This window comes from Schistocerca cancellata, chromosome 11 (assembly GCF_023864275.1).
Source record: "Schistocerca cancellata isolate TAMUIC-IGC-003103 chromosome 11, iqSchCanc2.1, whole genome shotgun sequence".
Taxonomy (NCBI): Eukaryota; Metazoa; Arthropoda; class Insecta; order Orthoptera; family Acrididae; genus Schistocerca; species Schistocerca cancellata.
In genome coordinates, this window is record NC_064636.1 from 142,739,110 (window position 1) to 142,763,419 (window position 24,310).

A 24,310-nucleotide genomic window follows, 5' to 3' on the forward strand; every position below is an offset into this window, starting at 1 on the left:
CATCAATGTCGTCTTCACCAAGATATTTCCCATTACATATTATACATTTATTCCAGTGCTTCTTCCAATGCTTAAAACTATTCTGGAACAATCCTTACAGTAGCATTTAGTTCTCTCAGAGGTGCAGTTTGAATCTCATCTCTTATGTAAAAGACAGCTCTTTAAGGTTTGTCTTTATTTTTGAGAACAAAATGTCACACATGGAGCGAACGTGGGGCCAAGGACATCACTACAGCATTGTTTCTAGCCAAACATGCACAATCATGCAATTAACTGTGAGCAGGTGCGTTATCGCAGTGCAGAAGCAATGAACTGTTCCGCCACAAAGCCGGACTTCTTTCCGCGTTGCTTCAGGCAATCGGGGTTGAGCTGGTGAGAAGTACTGCATGCTGGCCGTTTCATCTTGGGACATGGAGTCGTGGTGCACTGTACTGTTAAAACCGAAGATTACTGTCAGAAACGTAACATTCACATTTCAGTGGTCTTGGCCATCCGTCACCGAGACGATAGAGTGTTGGTTTACGCATCGTTTGGTTTGCCTCTCAGTTCGTCTTCTATTATGACCTTCTCGTCATCCTAATCTTCTTCGAAAGGTTTATACCGGCCGTAAACACCTATTTCACTCTTAGTATACTCAGCAAAAGCAGTATATAATATTTATAAAACGACGATGCGTTTTAATCCGTTCTCATAGCAAATTTTAATACAAATGCGCTAATCCGTTTTTACAGTAAACAAATAATCGCTGATACTCTTAAAATACCAGTAAGCTTTCTAACACCTGACAACACACTAAATAACCGATACGCATAACGTTGTACACACAATGACAAAAAGGAAGTAGGAATCTGAGTAATAAAACGCGTGAAATGACAAGTTTCCCGTATCACAAGAATGGTTGCGTTTCAATCCACCCAATCAAGGGGAACTTTGACCTCTTAGAGCAAACACAATGGAAGAGCAAGTCTTCAATTTTCCAGTATAATTACACCACATTTCGTTTATAATCGCTTCGGAATATATCCATCCATTTTGGAGGAAATTGTAGACGAAGATGCATTCAGATGAACAGGCATTCGGTTCTGACATATATTTGTAATAGATGTAGCAACCCTGGCTTTTGATTTCTGTTCCTGTGTTGATGTAATTTACTCCACAATGCTGTGCTTCGGGAGAGGGATATCGTCTGCTGTCTCGCAGTGGTGCCAACTCATTTACCCAAAAATGAACGCTGCCCGGATGGGTCTGCACAGTGCGTCGCCACCGATTCAAGGCGCGCGCCGCGGAAACGCCGGCACGGCATTTCGGAACCGAGGCGTATAGGAAAAGCAGGCAGGCCATTCCGGCACCAAGCGAGTAAAAAACTCGCAGACGCCCTCGCGCGCCTTGACGTCACGGAGAGGAGGCTGCAGCGCCGTGCATTCAGTTTTGAGACAGCCACGAGCAAGGCTCGCTGTAACTGCGCCGTGGCACATTGCATCAATAGTGCTCGGACGACGACGGACGTTACTTATCACGTTTTTCCCAAGGATGAGCACTTGCGACGTGAATGGATGGTTCGATGCAAACGCGAGGACACAGTGAATGTGAAAACTGCACGTGTGTGGTCAGCTCCTTATCGGCCAGAAGATTGTGAACGGGATTTGAGAAATGAGCTTCTAGGGTTACCTCCAAGAAAGAAGTTATCACCAGCAGCAATCCCCTGCACAAACATTCCGAACTGGCGTGGACAAGAAATTGTGGAAAGCGGTGATGCGAACGAAAGGGTAAGACGTCTGCACATACAAAACACTTTCAATAATTGAAACTGAAAAATTACCGTAATACAAACGAATTCACATAAATGCAATGCTTTTTGACGCATTAGTATATTGCTTTACGGGAGTGAATGACTCGATATATTGTACAGGCAATAAATAATGTTGCTCAAGTGTATTTGCTTTTCCTCCTGGATATAATAGCTACATTTGTCTTAGAAATAGCCGTTTGTGTAAGTATTCTCGATATGTTGACTATTTTAAAGCTACTATATAGTTCAAATGACAAAATCAGCGTATTTCGCGTAATTTGTTTACATTTACTTCTGTAACAATAGCTGATGCTGACCAGTTGACTTCGCAGCGTAGTGGTGTGGTTTCTGACTCCATGTTGGAGGTTATGGGTTTGTATATCTGTATTTCCTCTTACATTGTATTTTTACATTTTATCAAACTAGGCTATTGTAGCCGCTTATGCCGGTGATATTTAATCGCTTTTGTCAATTGATCTGATTTTCAGTGAGAAATTATTGCAGTTGCATAGTACTTAGTCAAAAATTTTAGGAATAGTAGGCCTACTCGGTAAATAATTTTAGGAATAATAAAATTAAAATTAAATTCATTCCTTAGGGATCCGGAAGTCGTGCACCACGCTGTGGAGCAAAAGCGAGCTTTGACCGCTTTAGAAACTGTGTCACCGAAAAAAAAGAAAGTCGACCGAACCACATGTACAGATTGCGTTTATGAAACCACTGAAGTAGTGAATAAGAATTTGGAAATTAAGGAACTGAGGGCCGAGATTGAATGCACAGAAAGAAGCGGCACCAAAAAATGTGATGCAGCCTTACCAAGTAAAACGAAAGATCTCCGACGTGTTCTTTCGCTGAAGCGGGCAGAAGAGTCATCTGATGCGAAAGAAAAAGTCAAATTACACAAAAGTGTAAATAGTGTATTGTCAAATTGTTTTACACCGGCGCAAATAAGATGCCTATTAAACGAAAATAAAAGGGTAAAGTGGAATTCAGAGGACATTGCCCATGCATTAATTTTAAGAGCTCTGTCACCTAAAGCATACACTTATTTGCGAAAGCGAAAAATTCGTTTGCCGTGCAGGGCAACCCTTCAGAAATGGACAAAGGAATTTAAATGCAGACTTTGTATTCTTGAAGATATCCTGTGTTTATTGAAAGCCAAGTCACACACTTTTACTACTCGAGAGAGACTAGCTGTTCTGACATTTCACAGAATCAATGTTGATGGCCGCATATGTTACGATTCGTCTGAAGACGTAGTAGTCGGACCACATTCCAATGTACAAGTTTGCATGATACGTGGCTTGTGTAAGCAGTGGAAACAACCAGTTTACTATGATTTCGACACTGTGATGACCAGTAATTTGCTTCAGAGCATCATTAAGGCGGTTGAGGAATCAGGAATCGGTGTTGTTGCTGTGACGTGTGACATGGACGGAAAAAATATAAAAGTTTGGAAGGAACTGTGTCGATACACAGAACTTATTTCGTAAATCAAGCAGACGACACCACGAGTGTATAGGTTTTCTTCGATGTACCACATCAGTTAAAGTTATTACGGAACCGTTTCTTGGATACAGGCATTACGCTACCTGATGGGTCCAAAATATCTCGGGCAGCTCTATAGGAACTTTTAAAGCATCAGAAGAGTGACTTAACGATAACACACCACATTACTGAAGCGCTCTTAAACGTAACTCGACAAGCAAGGCAGAATGTACAGACGGCAGCGCGACTATTTTCACGACAAACAGCTCAGGCTTTGAAGTATGTTCTCCATAAAGACTTTGAAAGTAATTTTATTGAACTCGTTAACGACGTCTTTGATGTCTTGAACTCTGGAGTTCCAAAATAGGAATGCTCATCCCTGCGTAGTGGGTTTGGAATCAATCTCTCAATTTGAGAAAATACTTTGAACAGATTCTTAGATATCTGTCCAGCAATGCGCGTTGGTGACAAAGAAAGAATGTTGCCTTTCCAAAAAGGTTTTATAACTTCAATGAAATCTCTCTCTTTGGTCTTTTCGAAAGTATGAAAAGTGTGTAAGTTAGCTATGTATTAACTTGTAGACTGAATCAAGATTGCCTGGAAAACTTTTTCTCTAGAACACGAGAATTAGGTATATTTTTTAACAATCCTACAGCTATTTAAGTAAGGAACAGGGTAAGTCTCCTTATACTGACAGGTAATGCAAGTGATATCTCTCTCTCTCTCTCTCTCTCTCTCTCTCTCTCTCTCTCTCTGGGAACACGCCAGTTACTAAAGAATTAAACACAGAGTCTTCCCAGTGTGACATCGACCCGGATCCTGCATCCCTAAGTTTCATTAGCAGTGAGCTCTGTGTAAATGTTGTTGAAGCGCCACTATGAGAAATCCCAGAAACTGTGAATGTGGAAGAAAATTTAGTGACATGTAGTAACAATGGGGGACGACTCTGTAACCTCAAATGTTCTTCCAGATGCGATAAAATACATTGAAGGCTATATTACATTTAAGTGCCACAACATTGATAAATCACTAGGCTTTCCAGCAGCGAAAAGTGAAGGAGATCATGCTGCAGACTGGATATCAATTACATCTCGTGGTTGTCTTTACACTCCAACGCCAGCATGGAAAAACAAGTGTGTTGCAGTTTGAAGAAGAATTTGCTGCTTTTCACGGAAATGGACTGTGTAAACAAAAAAATGTCGTGAAGTCTCAGTGGTCTATTACAAAACAAAAGTTCCCTGAAGTTCATGAAGCACTTATTACTTCTTACATAAAAACGAGAATATTTGTCAGGATTAGGCATCTCAATCAAGAAGCAAAGTTGGAAGCAATGAAGAAATGTGCCGCAAAGACGAAGCAGTTATGGATTGCATCGTTGTCTGATAAACGGCAGTAGAAACAGACTACATTCATATCTGCTTCTTCATCAAACGAGTGAGTTATTTTTCAACTTATTTATCATCTATTTACTGTTAATGTGTACAAAACCTGTCGTGCCCCTTGTTTTGACTTGTACAGAAGCGTATCGAACGAAAGCGAAAGTAAAGTGAACGAGTAACATGGCACCGAGTCTGTGGTGCGGCGCATTTGCCGTGTAAGCATACGGCTGCGCCGCGCCAGGGTCCTCGTCGTGACGTCACGGCGCTCCACCCAATAGCAAGCGTTTTCGCTTGAGTGCCCCCCGTGACCCCCCCCCCCCCCCCCTGTTCTGGAATATCGCGTAGAAGCAGCTCGTGACGTAGCTGGGTAGGAAGGGTGGGCACTCTCTAGCTCGCTCGCTCACGAGGTTTCAGACACACGGTACTCCGCTGTAGACAAAACACGGCCAGGCTAGGCTACGCCACTGTACCAGACCCCTCCACTGTTTACTTGTCTGCACTGCAGAACTACTAAGCAACTGTGTCGTCTATATGCAGGTCATTTCTGGTACAATTTACGTTGCATGCAGACGTGTACACTAATGAGGCGAAGTTAGACTACTACTTTTATATGGCGAATGTCAAATTCTGTCGAAACTGGAATGTCTGTCCTTCCCGTTGTTCATCGCGCCGGACCCTTGCATGCTTTATTAGGTCAGTAGTGCGAAGAGGCAGCTTCGACATCTCACAGAGGACGAGGGAGAAGGCTGCAGCCGACAGGGCACTTGAGGAAGCTGCTCTGGCTGCGACGCCTATCAGTTGGCACAGTGGCAACAGACGTGCAGCCGAGGAATGAGGGGTCAGCAGACCAGAGTCACTCCCACCTCGCATTTACATTAATGCCACCCTTACCATCTGACACTCCACAGGGAACTCTTGAAGACGTGATTCCGAACGTGGCTTAAAATATTGTCTTTCTGCGCTGCAGTGCAGGCAGACGATACTGAAAATCATCATAAGTACCAGGCTCTTATTATGAATGCATCAATTGGCACGATACGAAATTACACTGTGGGACCTCACTTCATCCACGGGGTGATTAAATGGAAATACATATGCACATATTCTTACTAACATTCAGCCTGTTCTCGTAGTTCCGTGGACAAGCGACAGTGTATGTGGATCGAACACGGCCGCTGTCCAGACCCTCCCCTTCTCCAATGCGACCAATGAATGGAAAGTTTCCCGGCCGTTGTATGGGACGGATTGCTGCAGTACCAAGGCCAGCCAGGTACCCTGATCTGACTCAAATGGATTTCTTTCTACGGGGAGCACGGAAAGATGCAGTCTGACATGAACCCCCAGGTGTGTCAGATGATGCGCGCCAGACCACACAACGACGTATCATCCAATGTAGCTTGTCCAGTTCATCTCTCTCTCTCTCTCTCTCTCTCTCTCTCTCTCTCTCTCTCTCTCTCTCTCTCTCTCTCTCAAACAGCCATTCCAAATGTGTCTAGCAGTCGATGGTGTGCAATTTGACCATATTGTTCATTAAAATGTGAGAACACACTTCACTAAGGAAAGTATTTAGTTTGTGGATGACAAGGCATCAGTTATTTTGAATAAATGTTTAGCTTATTTAAAATCTACTCCATCTAGTACAATTTCGAGTAGTTTCTAATTTCTAACTGACAGCAGGTCTTTTGCACTGTAGAACCATCCGGGTGCTTCCAGGCAGAGACAGGCTGAGGTGACAGGTCATGGGATAGCGATATCTACGCATACAGATGGCAGCAGTATCGCGTACGCAAGGTATAAAAGGGCAGCGTGTTGGCTCCGCTGCCACCTGTTCTGAGGTGACTCCTGGCAAAGGGTTTCTGATGTCTTGATGGCTGCACGACGGGTTTTAACAGACTTCGATTGCGGAATGATGGAACTTGTTTATGACTTGATATTTTTAAAATTTACAGTATCCGATGTATCGATATTTAATAAAATACCGTTATCTACACCCCATGTATCGAGGAAAGTATGGATATATCAGCGCAAAATCATCAACGTGCCTGCCTATAAGAATATGGGCTGCACGTTGTAAGTACACTGCCGGTTTTAGAGCTGTACGTTGGAGTATTGACTTATTATTGGATACTCTGTACATCAACAAGCTATCCCCCTCAGAGCAAGAACTGAAAGGAAAACGACGGATGTTCACGCCTCCCTACAACCACCGTGCTAGCTACGGTAACTGCTTGTAGGTGACACACTGAAAGGTATCTCGTGGGTCCATCGTTCGGTATCGTCACGTATCCGATTTGTCCGCAACACTTCACGTCTACTACCAGGTTCTTGAGGTCATCGGTCCCCAGACTTCCACACTACTTAAACTAACACACACACACACACACACACACACACACACACACACACACACACTAACACACAAACACACAAACACACAAACACACTAACACACTAACACACTAACACACTAACACACTAACACACTAACACACTAACACACTAACACACTAACACACTAACACACTAACACACACACACACACACACACACACACACACACACACACACACACACACTAACACACACACACACACACACACACACACACACACACACACACACACACACACACACACTAACACACACACACAAAAAAAACCTTCTAGACAGTCCTCCTTAGCCATTTTGCACTTCTTGTCAATACTTTTTTAAACATTCGTATTTCCTTTTTCCTGCTTTATTTGCTGAACTTTTATAGTTTCTTCTTTTAACAGTTGAACTCAGTATCTCCTGCGTTAACCAAGGATTTCTATTTGGCCCTGTTTTTTACCTATTTGATCTTTTTCTACCTCCTCTGAAAGCTATCGATTCATCCCCCAAAACTTTATTCTTTGTTTTTCATTGTCCTAGTTTGTTATTGTGTGTGCTGTAAGTCCATTGCTTCCTCCTCTAACAGTAAGTTTCTCACTTTTCTCATTGTAACATAACCTGTTGTGTTTGCATCCCAAACATTTCCCCACTTCTTACCTTTCCAAGTCTTGCATCTCATCCTGGCATTCTATTCTTTTTTGCTTTGTTTTACATTCTCTACGGAGCATACTGATATTGATATTAGCATGTGCTGCATAATTAATACTATTATCCTGGACACTAAGTAAAATGTATCTGATTTCTTTTAGTACCCATGTGGATGACCCTGCACTTTTCTTTGCTTAGTGCCAATTGCCACTTGTCACACCACACAGAAATCTCTCTAGATCATTTTTTAATTGGAATTGATCATCCGATAATTTTAGTAGATGGTAAATTACAGTGTCATCTGCAAACAATCTAAGAGGGCTGCTCAGAGTATCTCTTAGATCATTTATTTAAATCACCAACAGCAGAGGGCCTTTGACACTACCTGGTGGAACGCCTGATATCACTTCAGTTTTAGTCGATGTTTTGCCGTATACCACTACGAACTGTGACGTCTCAGAGGAAATCACGAATCCTGTCACACAACTGAGATGATACTTCATACCCACGCAATTTCATTAATACAGGGTATATACATGGACAAGAAAAAAAATTCCTGATTTTTCTCGGATCTCCCAGTTAAAAATACACTCTCCCCCGGGCGAAAATACATTTTTTCCATGTTAAGTGGCAGTATACTTTCCCTAGGAACTGTAAAATTGATGTCATTTCAATGGTTATGGTTTCATACAGCGGCTTAGAATTTCCCGGCACTTTAGAAAGGGAAACTCAGGGAAAGCAAACACGTTTTGGAAAGTTCTTTGATGTGCAGCAACATATACGCTACATATTTTAGTATTACGAAAGTACAAATCCGAATGTCACCGAACATCGTATGTTACTTTCCGATGCATTGAAATGGACATTGCGATGCGCTGCTGTAAGCCAGTCACAGCTCATGTCACATGATCTCGCCCGCCGTTGACAGCGGGTGTTCAGACCATAGGACACATGATATAGTCAGTGAATAGCAACATCACTCAATTAGGGCAAAAACACAAACAGGAAAACTTAATGGTTTAAACTAATTACATAGTGTTGGTACAGGAAAAGCAAAGCTTTCATATATAATATTTGCTGCGAAGATTAATAAGCTACAAGAGAAGCTGAGCTTTCACATATAATGTTCATCTTTCTTGCGTGTTTGCACTTTTAAGATACATCACACAATGTGTCAGTAAAACGTTTAACACTAACATCAATCTCTGATCTTCTGGGTTCGAAAATTTTTCTAAATGGCTTGTCATCAAAGAGTTGGTCTTTCAATTAGCGTCAAATGCTGTGTGATCTAAGAAATTCATCGTAAATAAAAGCCGAATTTCTTTAGCAAAGCGACAAAAATAACTGCAAGGCGATTAATGCTTGACTGTCAGAAAGGTGAATATTATATTAAAATCTGGAACTAGTAACATATTTTAGCCTTCCGTAATTATGTGAATGTATTTTAATTCACTTGATAGTTCCCAACGACAGAAATCCTTTTCTTTCCATTGGCGTGAGAACAGTAAACGAAGAGGAAACAGCAAAATCACTAAATGTAAATACATATCACGTGGAGCTCCCCCCCTCCCCCCAAACCACTATAAGTCAAACTGCTCTGCGCATCAGCCCCGGATCTATGATATTTCATACCAGGGCAATACTAGACGGTTACATGGTGGCTTTACTCCGTTCAGCTCATGTAACCCCGTGTCCTATTGTCTGCAGGAAAGTTTATTTCTAGATGCGACGAGGCTTCCCCTGGCAAGGACATCACGTACACTATACACGCATTCAAAAATCAAATTATGATTCATTTAGAAATCAACTTAAAATGTGATCAAAAATGTTCAAAATGCAACAGGGATTAGCTTCAAAATCATTTGAATAATCGATAGACCAACATGCTCTAGATGCTAGGTGCTTTGTGAAACAACGTTCTTTTTCCTCAAGAATACAAATTTGCCCCCCTCGCCACCGAAATTGCCGCCCGGTTGACATACTCCGGTTTGCTGCGTACACAACTAACAGCGACATTTCTGTTTCCAGAAGTGGAAGAAGGTACTACTCAGATGCGACTCCACTGCGCATGCGCGTGATTCCGCTCGTAACTGCTTAAATGAATCTAATGTAAACAGTTGTGACATCACGCTCATCGGAGGTAATTTGTTGTTACGAAGCATTTCATAGTCTTCCTAAAGCCTTTCACACATTTTGCTGTTGGCAGACGCTTGTATGAGCACTTATTTCTATATATACACTCCTGGAAATTGAAATAAGAACACCGTGAATTCATTGTCCCAGGAAGGGGAAACTTTATTGACACATTCCTGGGGTCAGATACATCACACGATCACACTGACAGAACCACAGGCACATAGACACAGGCAACAGAGCACGCACAACGTCGGCACTAGTACAGTGTATATCCACCTTTCGCACCAATGCAGGCTGCTATTCTCCCAGGGAGACGATCGTAGAGATGCTGGATGTAGTCCTGTGGAACGGCTTGCCATGCCATTTCCACCTGGCGCCTCAGTTGGACCAGCGTTCGTGCTGGACGTGCAGACAGCGTGAGACGACGCTTCATCCAGTCCCAAACATGCTCAATGGGGGACAGATCCGGAGATCTTGCTGGCCAGGGTAGTTGACTTACACCTTCTAGACCACGTTGGGTGGCACGGGATACATGCGGACATGCATTGTCCTGTTGGAACAGCAAGTTCCCTTGCCGGTCTAGGAATGGTAGAACGATGGGTTCGATGACGGTTTGGATGTACCGTGCACTATTCAGTGTCCCCTCGACGATCACCAGTGGTGTACGGCCAGTGTAGGAGATCGCTCCCCACACCATGATGCCGGGTGTTGGCCCTGTGTGCCTCGGTCGTATGCAGTCCTGATTGTGGCGCTCACCTGCACGGCGCCAAAGACGCAAACGACCATCATTGGCACCAAGGCAGAAGCGACTCTCATCGCTGAAGACGACACGTCTCCATTCGTCCCTCCATTCACGCCTGTCGCGACACCACTGGAGGCGGGCTGCACGATGTTGGGGCGTGAGCGGAAGACGGCCTAACGGTGTGCGGGACCGTAGCCCAGCTTCATGGAGACGTTTGCGAATGGTCCTCGCCGATACCCCAGGAGCAACAGTGTCCCTAATTTGCTGGGAAGTGGCGGTGCGGTCCCCTACGGCACTGCGTAGGATCCTACGGTCTTGGCGTGCATCCGTGCGTCGCTGCGGTCCGGTCCCAGGTCGACGGGCACGTGCACCTTCCGCCGACCACTGGCGACAACATCGATGTACTGTGGAGACCTCACGCCCCACATGTTGAGCAATTCGGCGGTACGTCCACCCGGCCTTGCCATGCCCACTATACGCCCTCGCTCAAAGTCCGTCATCTGCACATACGGTTCACGTCCACGCTGTCGCGGCATGCTACCAGTGTTAAAGACTGCGATGGAGCTCCGTATGCCACGGCAAACTGGCTGACACTGACGGCGCCGGTGCACAAATGCTGCGCAGCTAGCGCCATTCGACGGCCAACACCGCGGTTCCTGGTGTGTCCGCTGTGCTGTGCGTGTGATCATTGCTTGTACAGCCCTCTCGTAGTGTCCGGAGCAAGTATGGTGGGTCTGACACACCGGTGTCAATGTGTTCTTTTTTCCATTTCCAGGAGTGTATATAAAACAAAGATGATGTGACTTACCGAACGAAAGTGCTGGCAGGTCGACAGACACACAAACACAAACATAAACACGAAATTCAAGCTTTCGCAACAAACTGTTGCTTCATCGGGGAAGAGAAAAGGAGAGGGAAAGACAAAAGGATGTGGGTTTTAAGGGAGAGGGTAAGGGGAATGACTCCTTACCCTCTCCCTTAAAACCCACATCCTTTCGTCTTTCCCTCTCCTTTCCTCTTCCCCGATGAAGCAACGGTTTGTTGCGAAAGCTTGAATTTCGTGTGTATGTTTGTGTGTCTGACGACCCGCCAGCACTTTCGTTCGGTAAGTCACATCATCTTTGATTTTAGATATATTTTTCCCACATGGAATGTTTCCCTATATATATATATATATATATATATATATATATATATATATATTTCCTTTGCAATTTACATTTCATTCTCTCGTTCATATTTTGATATTTTGTTGCTGCAGTATTATTCTGCAGTAGCGGGATACAGTAATGTCCTTTGTTAGAATATCTGTTATTACCAGTCAAAATGACAAAAAATTAACTGAAAACTAAATCAATGAAAAACTCCCGGGATTCTAGAAAATTCCCGTTTTTCTCGGTTTTCTCGCGGATGAAAAATTACTGGGTCTTTCTCGGATCTTCCGGGCCGTATTCACGATGTAATAGTTTCTTGTGAGGAATGGTATCAAAACCCTTCTGGAAATCTAGGAATATGGAATCGATCTTAGATCCCTTGTCGACAGCACTTATTGCTTCATACGAATAAATAGCTAGCTGTGTTGCACAAGAACGATATTTTCTGAATCCGTGTTGGTTATGTATCGATGAGTCATATTCTTCAAGGTGAGTCATGTTAGAGTACAGTATATTCTCCAAAATCCTACTGCAAATTGATGTCAGTAATATGCATCTGTAATTCAATAGATTACTCCTATTTCCTTTCTTGAGTATTGGTGTGACCTGTGCTACTTTCCATTCTTTAGGAACAGACCTTTCGCCAAGTGAACAGTTGTATATGATTGCTAAGAAATGCACTATAGTGTCTGCATACTCTGAAAGGAACCTGATTCGTATTCCATCTGGACCAGAAGACTTGCCTTTCTTAAGTGATTTGAGTTGTTTCACAACACCTCAGATATATAGTTTTATGTCACTCATGCTAACCCCTGTTCTGGTTTCGAATTCTTGAATAGTTACCTCGTCTTTTTTCGTGAAGGAATTAAGGACAGCTGTATTTAGTAACTCCGGTTTAGTGGCACCATCATCACTGTGGGAACTCTGCTGTTGGTTATATATATATATATATATATATATATATATATATATATATTTTTTTTTTTTTTTTCCAGTAGGACCAACTATCTTTGCCCACTTCGGTTGCTCATTTCTAAAAATAGAAGTTCACTATGCCATGGAATTATGCAAAACTTCTCCTCGGTGAACTAAAACCACTACTCATCACACCTGGTGACCATCATCCATCAGTTGCAGGAATTTGTTTACAACTGACGATCCATACAGTGCTGTACGCATCTCCACTCAGCCACATCCACTGGATTTCCCACTTCTCCAGAGCAGGTACCTCAACCATTAGACCAGCTGAGTGCATTTGCTGGCTTAACTGGAATTTCCATTGTGGATGATGTTTATTACCCATGGTTTGCAAACACTACCACCAGAGATTCTCATGTACATCCTCTGCAGTAGGATAACATCCACCCATTCGATTTCCCTTTTGCTGCTCTTCCCACATGTCCCCCGGGATAAACTCTAGTAGAAGTGTCGATGAGACACTGAGTCAGAAGTGGCGGTGTGCTCAGGCAGCCTACTGTTCAAGGAGACTGCCTGCAATAAGCAGCAAATCTGGGTTCCTGTTACAGTGCGGCACAGATTTCCAATAGTCACTACAGATGTAACTGACCAGAGAACCATTTAAGGAATATTCGAATTACATTTTAAGACATACGCAAAACAAGCTGTAGCTTCATTACTGTACTAAATATTAACTTTTTGTCATTATTACTTCTATTTCTGTTTACCTTATTTTCGCCATTTCTTCTTCAGTGTCTTCAATAACTTATACCTCCAAATGTTCACATAGATTTTGTTGAGGGGAATTGTCTGAAAAGTCCCATTTCCACACCTATTTCGTTCAGAATCAATTTGTAAGATACACAATCATCACTAAAAACAAAATCTAGATTTAACACAATATATAAAGAGTCTTTGGGTAGGGGTATGATTTGTATGCGACACTTCCTACGTAACTACAGTTGAGTGACTGAATTGAACGTAATTCTCACGGCAGATACAGAAAACAACAAATATTCTGCATATGTGCTCAATCTTCAAAATATCATAGCCATAAAAACATAAAAAGGAGTAATGTTTAATGGCAACTGTAACCTCTAGCCAAAAACTGAAGGAATTTGTATCTTATTTTATTTACTATATCGGCTGGTTAATGCCAAAATAAGCAGTACTGTGAGGGTAAGACTTGGGCACGTGTGGCAACACAACTCACCGGAAGCGCGAGGCAGCTGCGTCATCAGGTGGAGGGGTGTGTCGGGCAGACGTGGGAGGCGCAGCTGCAGCAGGAGTCCGGCTGTGGCTGCTGCGAGGTTGACGGTCAGAGTTGGGGGTGGGCCCGCCCCCTGTGGCGGTCGGCGAGCTGCACAGAGAAACACTGTGTGGGTGGGCGTGTTCACACAGGGGCCAGGGGGATGTTCACTGCAGGCGGTCCAGCTGAGGGATTGTCCACCGGGGCAACAGAACACTCAGTGCCAACAACACCAGCCCGTCACTTAACGTGACTGTACCACCAATTGACTGGTCTTTTTCTGCACTACTTCTGCTATATTCCCCACTGGCGTAGCTTAAGATGCAAAACAACAAATTGTTCACAATGAAGCATAAACCAAATCCCAAACATAAGGGCAGGGCCACAATATTGCTGCCCTGACAGAACAACTATCAGACAGAATTTAGAAGCAGTTAAAGTCAACTGGCTGCTACTTTTGGTTGTGAGGTAATCTGAAAACTGATATATGGATGCTGAATTATATCACTGGAGGAAGAGAGAGAGAGAGAGAGAGAGAGAGAGAGAGAGAGAGAGAGAGAGAGAGAGAGAGAGAGAGAGAGAGCCAGTGATAGGGAAACAAACTGATAAGTTGGGGCATCAACTTACTGTTGAAACTATATGGTCATGGATATGCAGGGGTTGTTTGATGTGGAGCCTGAGGGAATGAAGAAGATGGACAAGAATTACAAGAGCTATGCTATAAAATTTATGGAGAGTATATTCAAAATTTGCATTTCACTAAAGCAAATAGGACTAAATGTCCAACGTATTCATAATTCGATTCCTGGAAAAGACAGCAGTGGTGATGTGTTTCTTAAACAATTTTCTTGGTGAGCAGTTTGCAGTACAGACCACCATTAAAAGAAAAAAAATGGGTTAGGCCGTGTATGCAATTTTATCTGATGGACAATGGTTCCAACTTGTGAAGTAACCTGTAGTCTATTGAATATGGATTTTAAAAAAGTTGAAAAGGAAACGAAATAGACTTGTATGGAGTAAATGTATCCAAGAGACAGAGGCACCAAATGATAGCTGGATGAAAACGTCACATCAATACTGACGTTGTGGGTGATATGTCGTACACCTGCTGTATTCCAGTAGCAGGAAATCTGATAGGCATCCCTGGACGACCTCTGGTAACGCCACGGAGAACTTCAAACAAGGCAGGAGGGCAGAGATTGTTTGTTTGTTTAGTGAAAGGGAATGCACAGAAAATATTCAGGGCGATAGCTGAACAGAGACGAGAAGGAAATGTGATTGTAAGGCACAGCATTGAGTGTGACAATGTTATTGTGCTCGCTGGAGTATTCTCTTCTTGTTTGCCTCCAGTGTGCATGACTAGCCCCAGTGCTCATAGCTCCTGCTTTACTCGATATCTCAGGGAGTCATACCCTGCTCTTTGGGGCTAGTCACCCAGGGGTAGCGTCTTTTTTAGTAATCAGGAAAGTCCTCAGTCCCGGGTTCGAACCTCTCAGTCGCTTAAATTTTGAATAAGAATAATCAGCATTGGTGTCTGAAGACTTGCAGCATAAGGTGTCACCCTCTTACGGCCAACAGCCTTTCCAAAGAGGGCGGAGGGGCCCACAGAGGTTCAGGGCACTCTTTCCCTTGAGGCTGGAAACTGCTCCTAAATGAGGACGAATTGGCAATGACCAACAACATGAGCATACAGAAGGTCAAGTAAACCACTGCATAAAGATACGTAACGTGCATCAACATGACATGTGTCATGTGATTCAATAAGAGCCATAACGGTCTCTCCATTGGCAAAAGACTAGTCCCACATTCAAACCTCCAGGCGAGGAGGCCCAAGGGGGAGGTGACCACGAGAAAAAGGTTGAGTAACCAACATTGTATGATTCGGGAGCTGGAAAGTGAGGAGTTCGAATGTGGTTGAGAAGCCAGAAAATAAGAAACGGGAAATTCTGAGGACATATGTTGCTATAGTGGGTGTCAGTGATGTGGAAATGGGAAAGGGGAAAAGATTTCTGGCCACATGAGAATAGGGTAGTAGCAACAGCAGCAGATAACAGGAGTAGGATTCAGTATCAATAGAAAGGCAGGGCAGAAAGTGAGATACTGTGACCGGATGAGTATAGATGTTCTCGTGAGAATCGACAGCAAACCAACAACATCCATAGTTCAGGTATACATGATGACGTCACAAGTTGAAGGTGGAGAGAGAGAAAGTATGAGGATATTGAACAGGTAATTCGGTACATATGTAATAGTCATGGAGGTATTGAAACGCAACCGTACAGGAAGGAGTAGAAGAGAGGGTTACACGAAAATATGTACTTGATAATAGGAATAGGAGAGAAGAAAGGCTAGTTAAGTTCTACAGTAAATTTATCCTAGTAATAGCTGGTATAGTCTAGTCAAGAATCTTGAGACAATGGGTATACTTGGAAAAGGACCGAAATATGGGAGGTTTAAAGTCACACTATATTATTGTCAGGCAAACATTTTGAAATCAGATACTGGACTGTAAAGCATACCCAGGAGTACATATAGACTCATAACAATTTAGCAGTGATGAAGAGTAGGCTGAATTTTACGAGACTCGTCAGGAGCAATCGATGTACAAAGAAGTGGAATACAGTAGTGCTAAGGAAACAAGAGATGAGATTTATGTTCTCTGAGGCTACAGATACTGCGATAATAAGCAGCTCAATAGGTAGTTCAGTCGAAGAGGAATGGGTATCTAACAACGACAGTAACAGAAGTTGGAAAGAAAAACGTAGGTACAAAGAAGCTAACTGCGAAGAAACCATGGAAAATATAAGAAATCCTTCAGTTGATCAATCAAAGAAAGAAGTTCAAAAATATTCAGGAAAATTCAGTAATAGAAAAATATGTCACTTAAGGATGAAATGAATAGGAAGTGCAGAGAAGCTAAGGTGAAATGGCTGCACGAAAAATGTGAAGAAATCAAAGAAGAAATGATTCTTGGGACGACTGATGCAGCATATAGGAAAGTCAAAGCAATCTTCCACGGAATTAAAAGCAAGCGTGGTAACATTGAGAGCACAATGGGAATTCCAGTGTTAAATACAGAGGCGAGATCGGATAGTTGGAAAGAGTACACTGAAGGCCTCTCTGATTGGAACAACTTGTCCGATGGCGTGACAGAAGAACAAGCAGGAGTCGGTACGGAAAATATTGGTGATTAGAATCAGAATTTAAAACCGCTTTGAAAAATTTAAAATCAAAGAAGGCATAAGGTATAGACAACATTCAATCAGAAGTTCTAAAATCATTGGGGGAGGTGGCAAAAGGTCTATTCTCACTGGTGTGTAGAATGTATGAGTCTGGCAATATACAATCTGACTTTATATTTCTCTCAATCATCACGATTTGGAAGACTGCAAGAGCAGAGAAGTGTGAGAATTATCGCACAATCAGATTAACAGCTGAAGCATCCACGTTTCTGACAAGGATAATACACAGGAGAATGGAAAAGAAAATTGAAGTTCCATGACGTTCATAGGATTTGTGGTCCTGGAGAAAGCGTTCGGCAATATCAAATGTTGCAAGATGTTTGAAATTCTGAGAAAATACGGGTAAGCCATAGGAGAAGTCGTGTAATTTGCAATATGTACAAGAGGCAAGAAGGTAAAATAAGAGTGGAAGACCAAGAACGAAGCACTCGGGTTAGGAAGGGTGTCAGACAGAGATGTAATCTTTCGCTCTACTGTTCAATCTATATACCAAAGAAGCGATGACGGAAATAATGGAAAGATTGAAGAGTGGAATTAAAATTCAGGGTGAAATGATATCATAAGTTTTGCTGATGACTGATTCTCTCGGTGACAGTGAAGAAGAATTACAGGGTTTGCTGAATGGAATGAACAGTCTAATAAGTACAGAATATGGAATCGGAGTAAATCAGAGAAAGGCGAAATTGATAAGAAGCAGAAGAAGTGAAAACAGCGAGAGACTTAGCATCGTGACTGACGATCAGTAAGTAGATGACGAACAAAGCAAGGGCGACGTCAAATTCACGCTAGCACTGGCAAAAAGGGAATCGTGCTTACCTGGCTTCTGCTGGTGGCTCTCCGAGCATTCTGCTGACTTCAATGACTTCTTGCGGGTACTCGAGCACAGCGTCTGCCCAGCCCTGCGTGGCCATCACCTGCAGGTGGTCCTTTATGAAGGCGACGGCAGCCCTGGTGGCGTCCGGGCACGAGTGCCTCACTGCCCTGACGGCCGTCGCCGCTGCGGTCTCGACGGCCAACTGCGAGATCAGCTGCCGCTCGCAGGCAGACTTCAGGGCCGACAAGCCGTATTTGTCGGCTGCCGAGAGCAGCTGGGGGGCCGTGTCAGGCAGCTGGGGGGCCCGCAGGGTATACGTGTAGGCCACCAGGAGCCTCAGCACCGGGCCCTCCACGTCGTCGATGCTCACCTGGCCGCTGCTGGCCTCCAGCATGTCGTGCGCGAACATAGCTTCGAACACGGGGCTCGCAGCTGCCAACACGGCCCTGTGAGCCGCCACCCTCGTCTCGCCCGCCACCAGCGTCACCAGGGCGTCTTCACCCCCGTCTAGCAGGGCGGCCAGGGCCTCGGTTGTGTTGTTCTGAACCTCCGTAACTGCCGACATGGTGGGTGGTCCTGAAACACAGTGCCACTGAGCAGCCCTCGCACTGCACCCTCAACACTTGTACGAGGCGCATGCAGACCTGTATGAAACAACAACTGTTAAAGGGTTGTACACCCTAAATCAATTGCAACGTCACCAGTTTCCTTCAAATGACAAGGGTCCGTACTGCTTCGTGATCAGCTAAGGTTTGTAACTACCAGCGCGGTGCTACGATAGACTGCTTTCACCTTCTAAAAATGTTATCGTTCTCAGTCAAAAGATGGTTTATATACGTCATAGCAAAAAAATGGCAAAGCAACAAACTTCTTTCAGCACTAAAGTTACAGGACTTATATTTAAATCCAAGCTCGTGGCACCTCTGAGAAAAATTTTCTTCCTCCTTATCTCAGGTTCCATAGATCAGTCACACATCAGAAGCAATGTACATGTAATGCAGAAATCAGTTTCCTCGGTGAATGTCTCAGGGTAGGCATGATTAAACTTGACCGGCCGGCTTGACCGAGCGGTTCTAGTCGCTTCAATCCGGAACCGCACGCCTACTATGGTCGCAGGTTCGAATCCTGCCGCGGGTATGGATGTGTGTGATGTCCTTAGGTTGGTTAGGTTTAAGTAGTTCTAGGTTCCATTGGACTGATGACCTCCGATGTTAAGTCCCATAGTGCTCAGAGCCATATGAACCCTTCTGAACCACTGTAAGAGTCTAAATTCATTAGTATGTTTAACTCTCCTTTTAACAGACTGATATCTGTGTCTTCTTTCTTAAGAAAAAGATTCAGCACCCACCTCCGTGGTAAACAATGCTGCATAATACAATCATAAATCATGTCGCCATTTTATCCGATTGTTGCGAGCTATGGTGTACCCAGGTATTTCCAGGTTCAGCAGTTTAGGAATTAAACTCGTTGCCTCCATTTCCAGAACGTGTGTTGTGGAACTTTCGCACAAATATATATTTGTATCTCCTTTTGGCGTGGACGTGTTTGTATAGCATCTTTGCCCCACAGAATGTTCGGATACTTATTAGATGACAGATACTCATGGCTAAACCAAAGTAAGCTCTATCACAGCTCCGACATCACTCTTTACTCTCCTGGTCGTATGAGGGGCAAACGACGGAGTCAGTGAAATACTTCCACACCCTACAGTGTAAACTGGTTTCGTAAATTCAGACAAGTGGGTTTCGCGAGAACGGCGTCCACTTTTTTCGAATCGTGCCGACTTAGCACCTCCATTCCACCAGCGAAAGACGTCTGCCGGACCGTTACGGTGCCAGGAGAACGCATAAGAATTCGTCCCAAGGCTTCTGTCGCGGCCGCTCGACGTGGGTGGAGACGCCGAGGCGGCGCTGTACAGAGCGTAGCGCCGGAGGTCAGCGCAGGGTCGCAGGCCAACACGTGCACCGCAGGCTTCTGGAAGCCACCCGACGAACCCAAGTCTTCCTTTCCCATCCCTCGTTCGTTAATTGTACACACGTTTCCGTTTCACATCGCTTTCTTGTTATTTCGCCTCCCCATACCAAGTGTGCACTCAATGTTATAGGCTCAAAACTTTGGACACTGGTGTGCAGACCGAGACCTGTAACAAATGGCACCCCATACCATCACGCCGGGTGATACGACAGTACGGGGATGACCAATACACGCTTCCAATGTGCGTTCACCGCGATGTCGCCAAACATGGATGCGACCATCGTGATGCCGAAACACAACCTGGATTCATCCGAAAAATGACGTTTTGCCATTCGTGCACCTGGGTTCGTCGTTGAGTACACCATCGCAGGCGCTCCTGTCTGTGGATGCAGCGTCAAAGGTAACCGCAGCCATTGTCTTCGAGCTGATAGTCCGTGCTGCTGTAAACGTCGTCGAACTGTTCGTGCAGATGGTTGTTGCCTAGCAAGCGTCCCCATCTGTTGACTCGGGGATCGAGACGTGGCTGCACGATCCGTTACAGCCGTGCAGATAAGATGCCTGTCATCTCGACTGCTAGTGATACGAGGCCGTTGAGATCCAGCACGGCGTTCCGTATTACCCTCCTGAACCCACCGATTCCATATTCTGCTAACAGTCATTGGATCTCGACGAAAGCGAGCAGCAATGTCGCGATACGATAAACCGAAATCGTGATAGGCTACAATCCGACCTTTATCAAAGTCGGAAACGTGATGGTACGCATTTCTCCTCCTTACATGAGGCATCACAACAACGTTTCACCAGGCAACGCCGGTCAACTGCTGTTTGTTTATGAGAAATCGGTTGCAGACTTACCTCATGTCAGCACGTTGTAGGTGTCGCCACCGGCGCCAACCTTGTGTGAATGCTCTGGAAAGCTTATCATTTGCATATTACAGCATCTTCTTCCTGTCTTAAATTTCGCGTCTGTAGCACGTGATCTTCGTGGTGTAGCAATTTTAATGGCCAGAAGTGTACAGAAGTATCAATGAAGGGGTGTTAATAGTGGCGAAATCACCAGATGAGGTATGTAGAGCAAGATTATTTTTAAAGTACTTGTTTTTTAATCTACATGTGACCCTTACAAGTGCTTGTAAGTCAAATAACGAGATCAGCACACTTGTTTCATTGTAACTTTGTCTTTCGCAGTATAAACCTGTGTGCAACAAAATGTTTCCTTCTTCCTGAAAAAGGAAATTAGTTTTGTCTGTTACAACCTTGTTCTGGGCAGCTACTTAATTGTAATACTAGTCTACTTTGCCGCTCTTTATACTGAATTCAAGGTATTACTACCGGCAACAACTGCAAAATAAAGCTTACTCACTTCATAGAACAGTACGTATGTCACTGGATACGCGATGTTCTGTGCCTACAGGTCCGAGCGCATTTAGACGAGCCTCGAAATAAAACACGACGCTGTCTTCAGCTTTAGAAATGACTTCGACATCCCAGGGACATTACAGAGCTGAGTGTACCTGGCGTGAACATAACAGCGACTACATTCTTAGACCCAAATCCTACGCATTAGATCGCATGCATTACGACAATTCGAAGCGTAACAACTAGGAAAAACAATTAAAAGATAATTGTCATCATCAAACTGGAAAGCGGGACTATGACATAGGACATACACTCCTGGAAATTGAAATAAGAACACCGTGAATTCATTGTCCCAGGAAGGGGAAACTTTATTGACACATTCCTGGGGTCAGATACATCACATGATCACACTGACAGAACCACAGGCACATAGACACAGGCAACAGAGCATGCACAATGTCGGCACTAGTACAGTGTATATCCACCTTTCGCAGCAATGCAGGCTGCTATTCTCCCATGGAGACGATCGTAGAGATGCTGGATGTAGTCCTGTGGAACGGCTTGCCATGCCATTTCCACCTGGCGCCTCAGTTGGACCAGCGTTCGTGCTGGACGTGCAGACCGCGTGAGACGACGCTTCATCCAGTCCCAAACATGCTCAATGGGGGACAGATCCGGAGATCTTGCTGGCCAGGGTAGTTGACTTACACCTTCTAGAGCACGTTGGGTGGCACGGGATACATGCGGACGTGCATTGTCCTGTTGGAACAGCAAGTTCCCTTGCCGGTCTAGGAATGGTAGAACGATGGGTTCGATGACGGTTTGGATGTACCGTGCACTATTCAGTGTCCCCTCGACGATCACCAGTGGTGTACGGCCAGTGTAGGAGATCGCTCCCCACACCATGACGCCGGGTGTTGGCCCTGTGTGCCTCGGTCGTATGCAGTCCTGATTGTGGCGCTCACCTGTACGGCGCCAAACACGCATACGACCATCACTGGCACCAAGGCAGAAGCGACTCTCATCGCTGAAGACGACACGTCTCCATTCGTCCCTCCATTCACGCCTGTCGCGACACCACTGGAGGCGGGCTGCACGATGTTGGGGCGTGAGCGGAAGACGGCCTAACGGTGTGCAGGACCGTAGCCCAGCTTCATGGAGACGGTTGCGAATGGTCCTCGCCGATACCCCAGGAGCAACAGTGTCCCTAATTTGCTGGGAAGTGGCGGTGCGGTCCCCTACGGCACTGCGTAGGATCCTACGGTCTTGGCGTGCATCCGTGCGTCGCTGCGGTCCAGTCCCAGGTCGACGGGCACGTGCACCTTCCGCCGACCACTGGCGACAACATCGATGTACTGTGGAGACCTCACGCCCCACGTGTTGAGCAATTCGGAGTTACGTCCACCCGGCCTCCCGCATGCCCACTATACGCCCTCGCTCAAAGTCCGTCAACTGCACATGCGGTTCACGTCCACGCTGTCGCGGCATGCTACCAGTGTTAAAGACTGCGATGGAGCTCCGTATGCCACGGCAAACTGGCTGACACTGACGGCGGCGGTGCACAAATGCTGCGCAGCTAGCGCCATTCGACGGCCAACACCGCGGTTCCTGGTGTGTCCGCTGTGCCGTGCGTGTGATCATTGGGTATACAGCCCCCTCGCAATGTCCGGAGCAAGTATGGTGGGTCTGACACACCGGTGTCAATGTGTTCTTTTTTCCATTTCCAGGAGTGTATTTCTTTTAACGATAGCTTACTCATGACCATTTAAGCTTCTGCTCTCGCTCTCTCTCTCTCTCTCTCTCAGCATTAATAAACTAATTATACAACAGTCTACACAAATGAAGTACTGGTCGGTATTATTTCGAAAGTACGAGTATCGTCAAAGTCTGTGGTGATTTGATGTATTTAACTTGTTGAACTGTATTGCCAATGAAGGCAGATCTAATTACATGGCGATGTCTTTCGAATGACGTGATCTCATCCTCTCACAAAGCACACACGGCCAGCTGCCGTATTCCTGTCGCGCGCATTATTCTCAGCTCACTGACCACTGTGTTGTGTCGCCTATCAACTGTTTACTTTTCTCAGTAACAACCGTATTATTCGCGAATCAAATTTTGTCAGTTTGCAAGCCGTAAGTCAGTAACCAGTATATGGCATGTGCGTCTCGTATTGCCCGGAGGCTACGCTCGTCATTAGTTTAATACTCCTCAGATGAAGGAAAGGAATAAAATCCTTTGGTAAGTTTCCATTCCAGTCGCTCAGTGTTGAAAATACGATGGGTTATGGGATTCAATCACAATTCCAACAGCATTGGCGGTTTATTTTTGTGTGAATTGTTAACCTTTTCTCATTCGATGAAGCATCACTGTTTGTGAGTAACGGCCACATTTCACTTGTTGACCGGTTTAATTGTACTTCTTGCCAAAACACACTATAATTTTAACATTCATTTTTGGAACAGCTACTGTGACAGAATTCTGAAACAGAGTGTCTGATTAAACAAGTAATTGGCGACCAGAGAGCTCAATAGCTTACGAAGAACCTCATTTTGTCGATTTGTGGCGTAGTTCAATTCTTTTATCTTGGCGGCTCGCGCACGCCTGCCCAGACGCGGCAGAGTGCTGCGTTGCCAGTTGCACGCACCAAGAGAAGCAGCGCCATAGTACAGTATAGTTCGCAAACTTACGTTTAGGGGGGAGCGCGCAGTTTAAGAAGTAAAGCCACCAAGGCTGCTACAGAGACGTGCTCCCCGCATTCCGTGCTGTGCGCGATTTTGTCATCACTGCACTGCTCGCCTGTGCAGATACATGTTGTTCCGACTGCTTTGACACACTTATTCGATTTCACATAAACTATCTGGCCCAAAAATTTGATTTTAACACATATTCACTGATAATTTCCCCCCATAAATGACTTAATTTTGGGCCGGCCGGTGTGGCCGTGCGGTTAAAGGCGCTTCAGTCTGGAACCGCGTGGCCGCTACGGTCGCAGGTTCGAATCCTGCC

General features: G+C 44.8%; 1 protein-coding gene across 1 annotated transcript in view; it reads right to left on the reverse strand.

The window, feature by feature from the left end:
- LOC126108361 (kelch-like protein 26) overlaps nucleotides 1-24,310 on the reverse strand; it is a 48,294-nt gene that overhangs the window by 3,458 nt on the left and 20,526 nt on the right. Inside the window, exons 2-4 of the mRNA XM_049913574.1 lie at nucleotides 17,971-18,544; nucleotides 13,877-14,023; nucleotides 1,669-1,775 (exon numbers count right to left, since the gene is read on the reverse strand). Of these exons, the coding sequence (XP_049769531.1) occupies nucleotides 1,669-1,775; nucleotides 13,877-14,023; nucleotides 17,971-18,533 (817 nt within the window). The 5' untranslated portion in view covers nucleotides 18,534-18,544. The remainder of the gene's footprint in view (nucleotides 1-1,668; nucleotides 1,776-13,876; nucleotides 14,024-17,970; nucleotides 18,545-24,310) is intronic.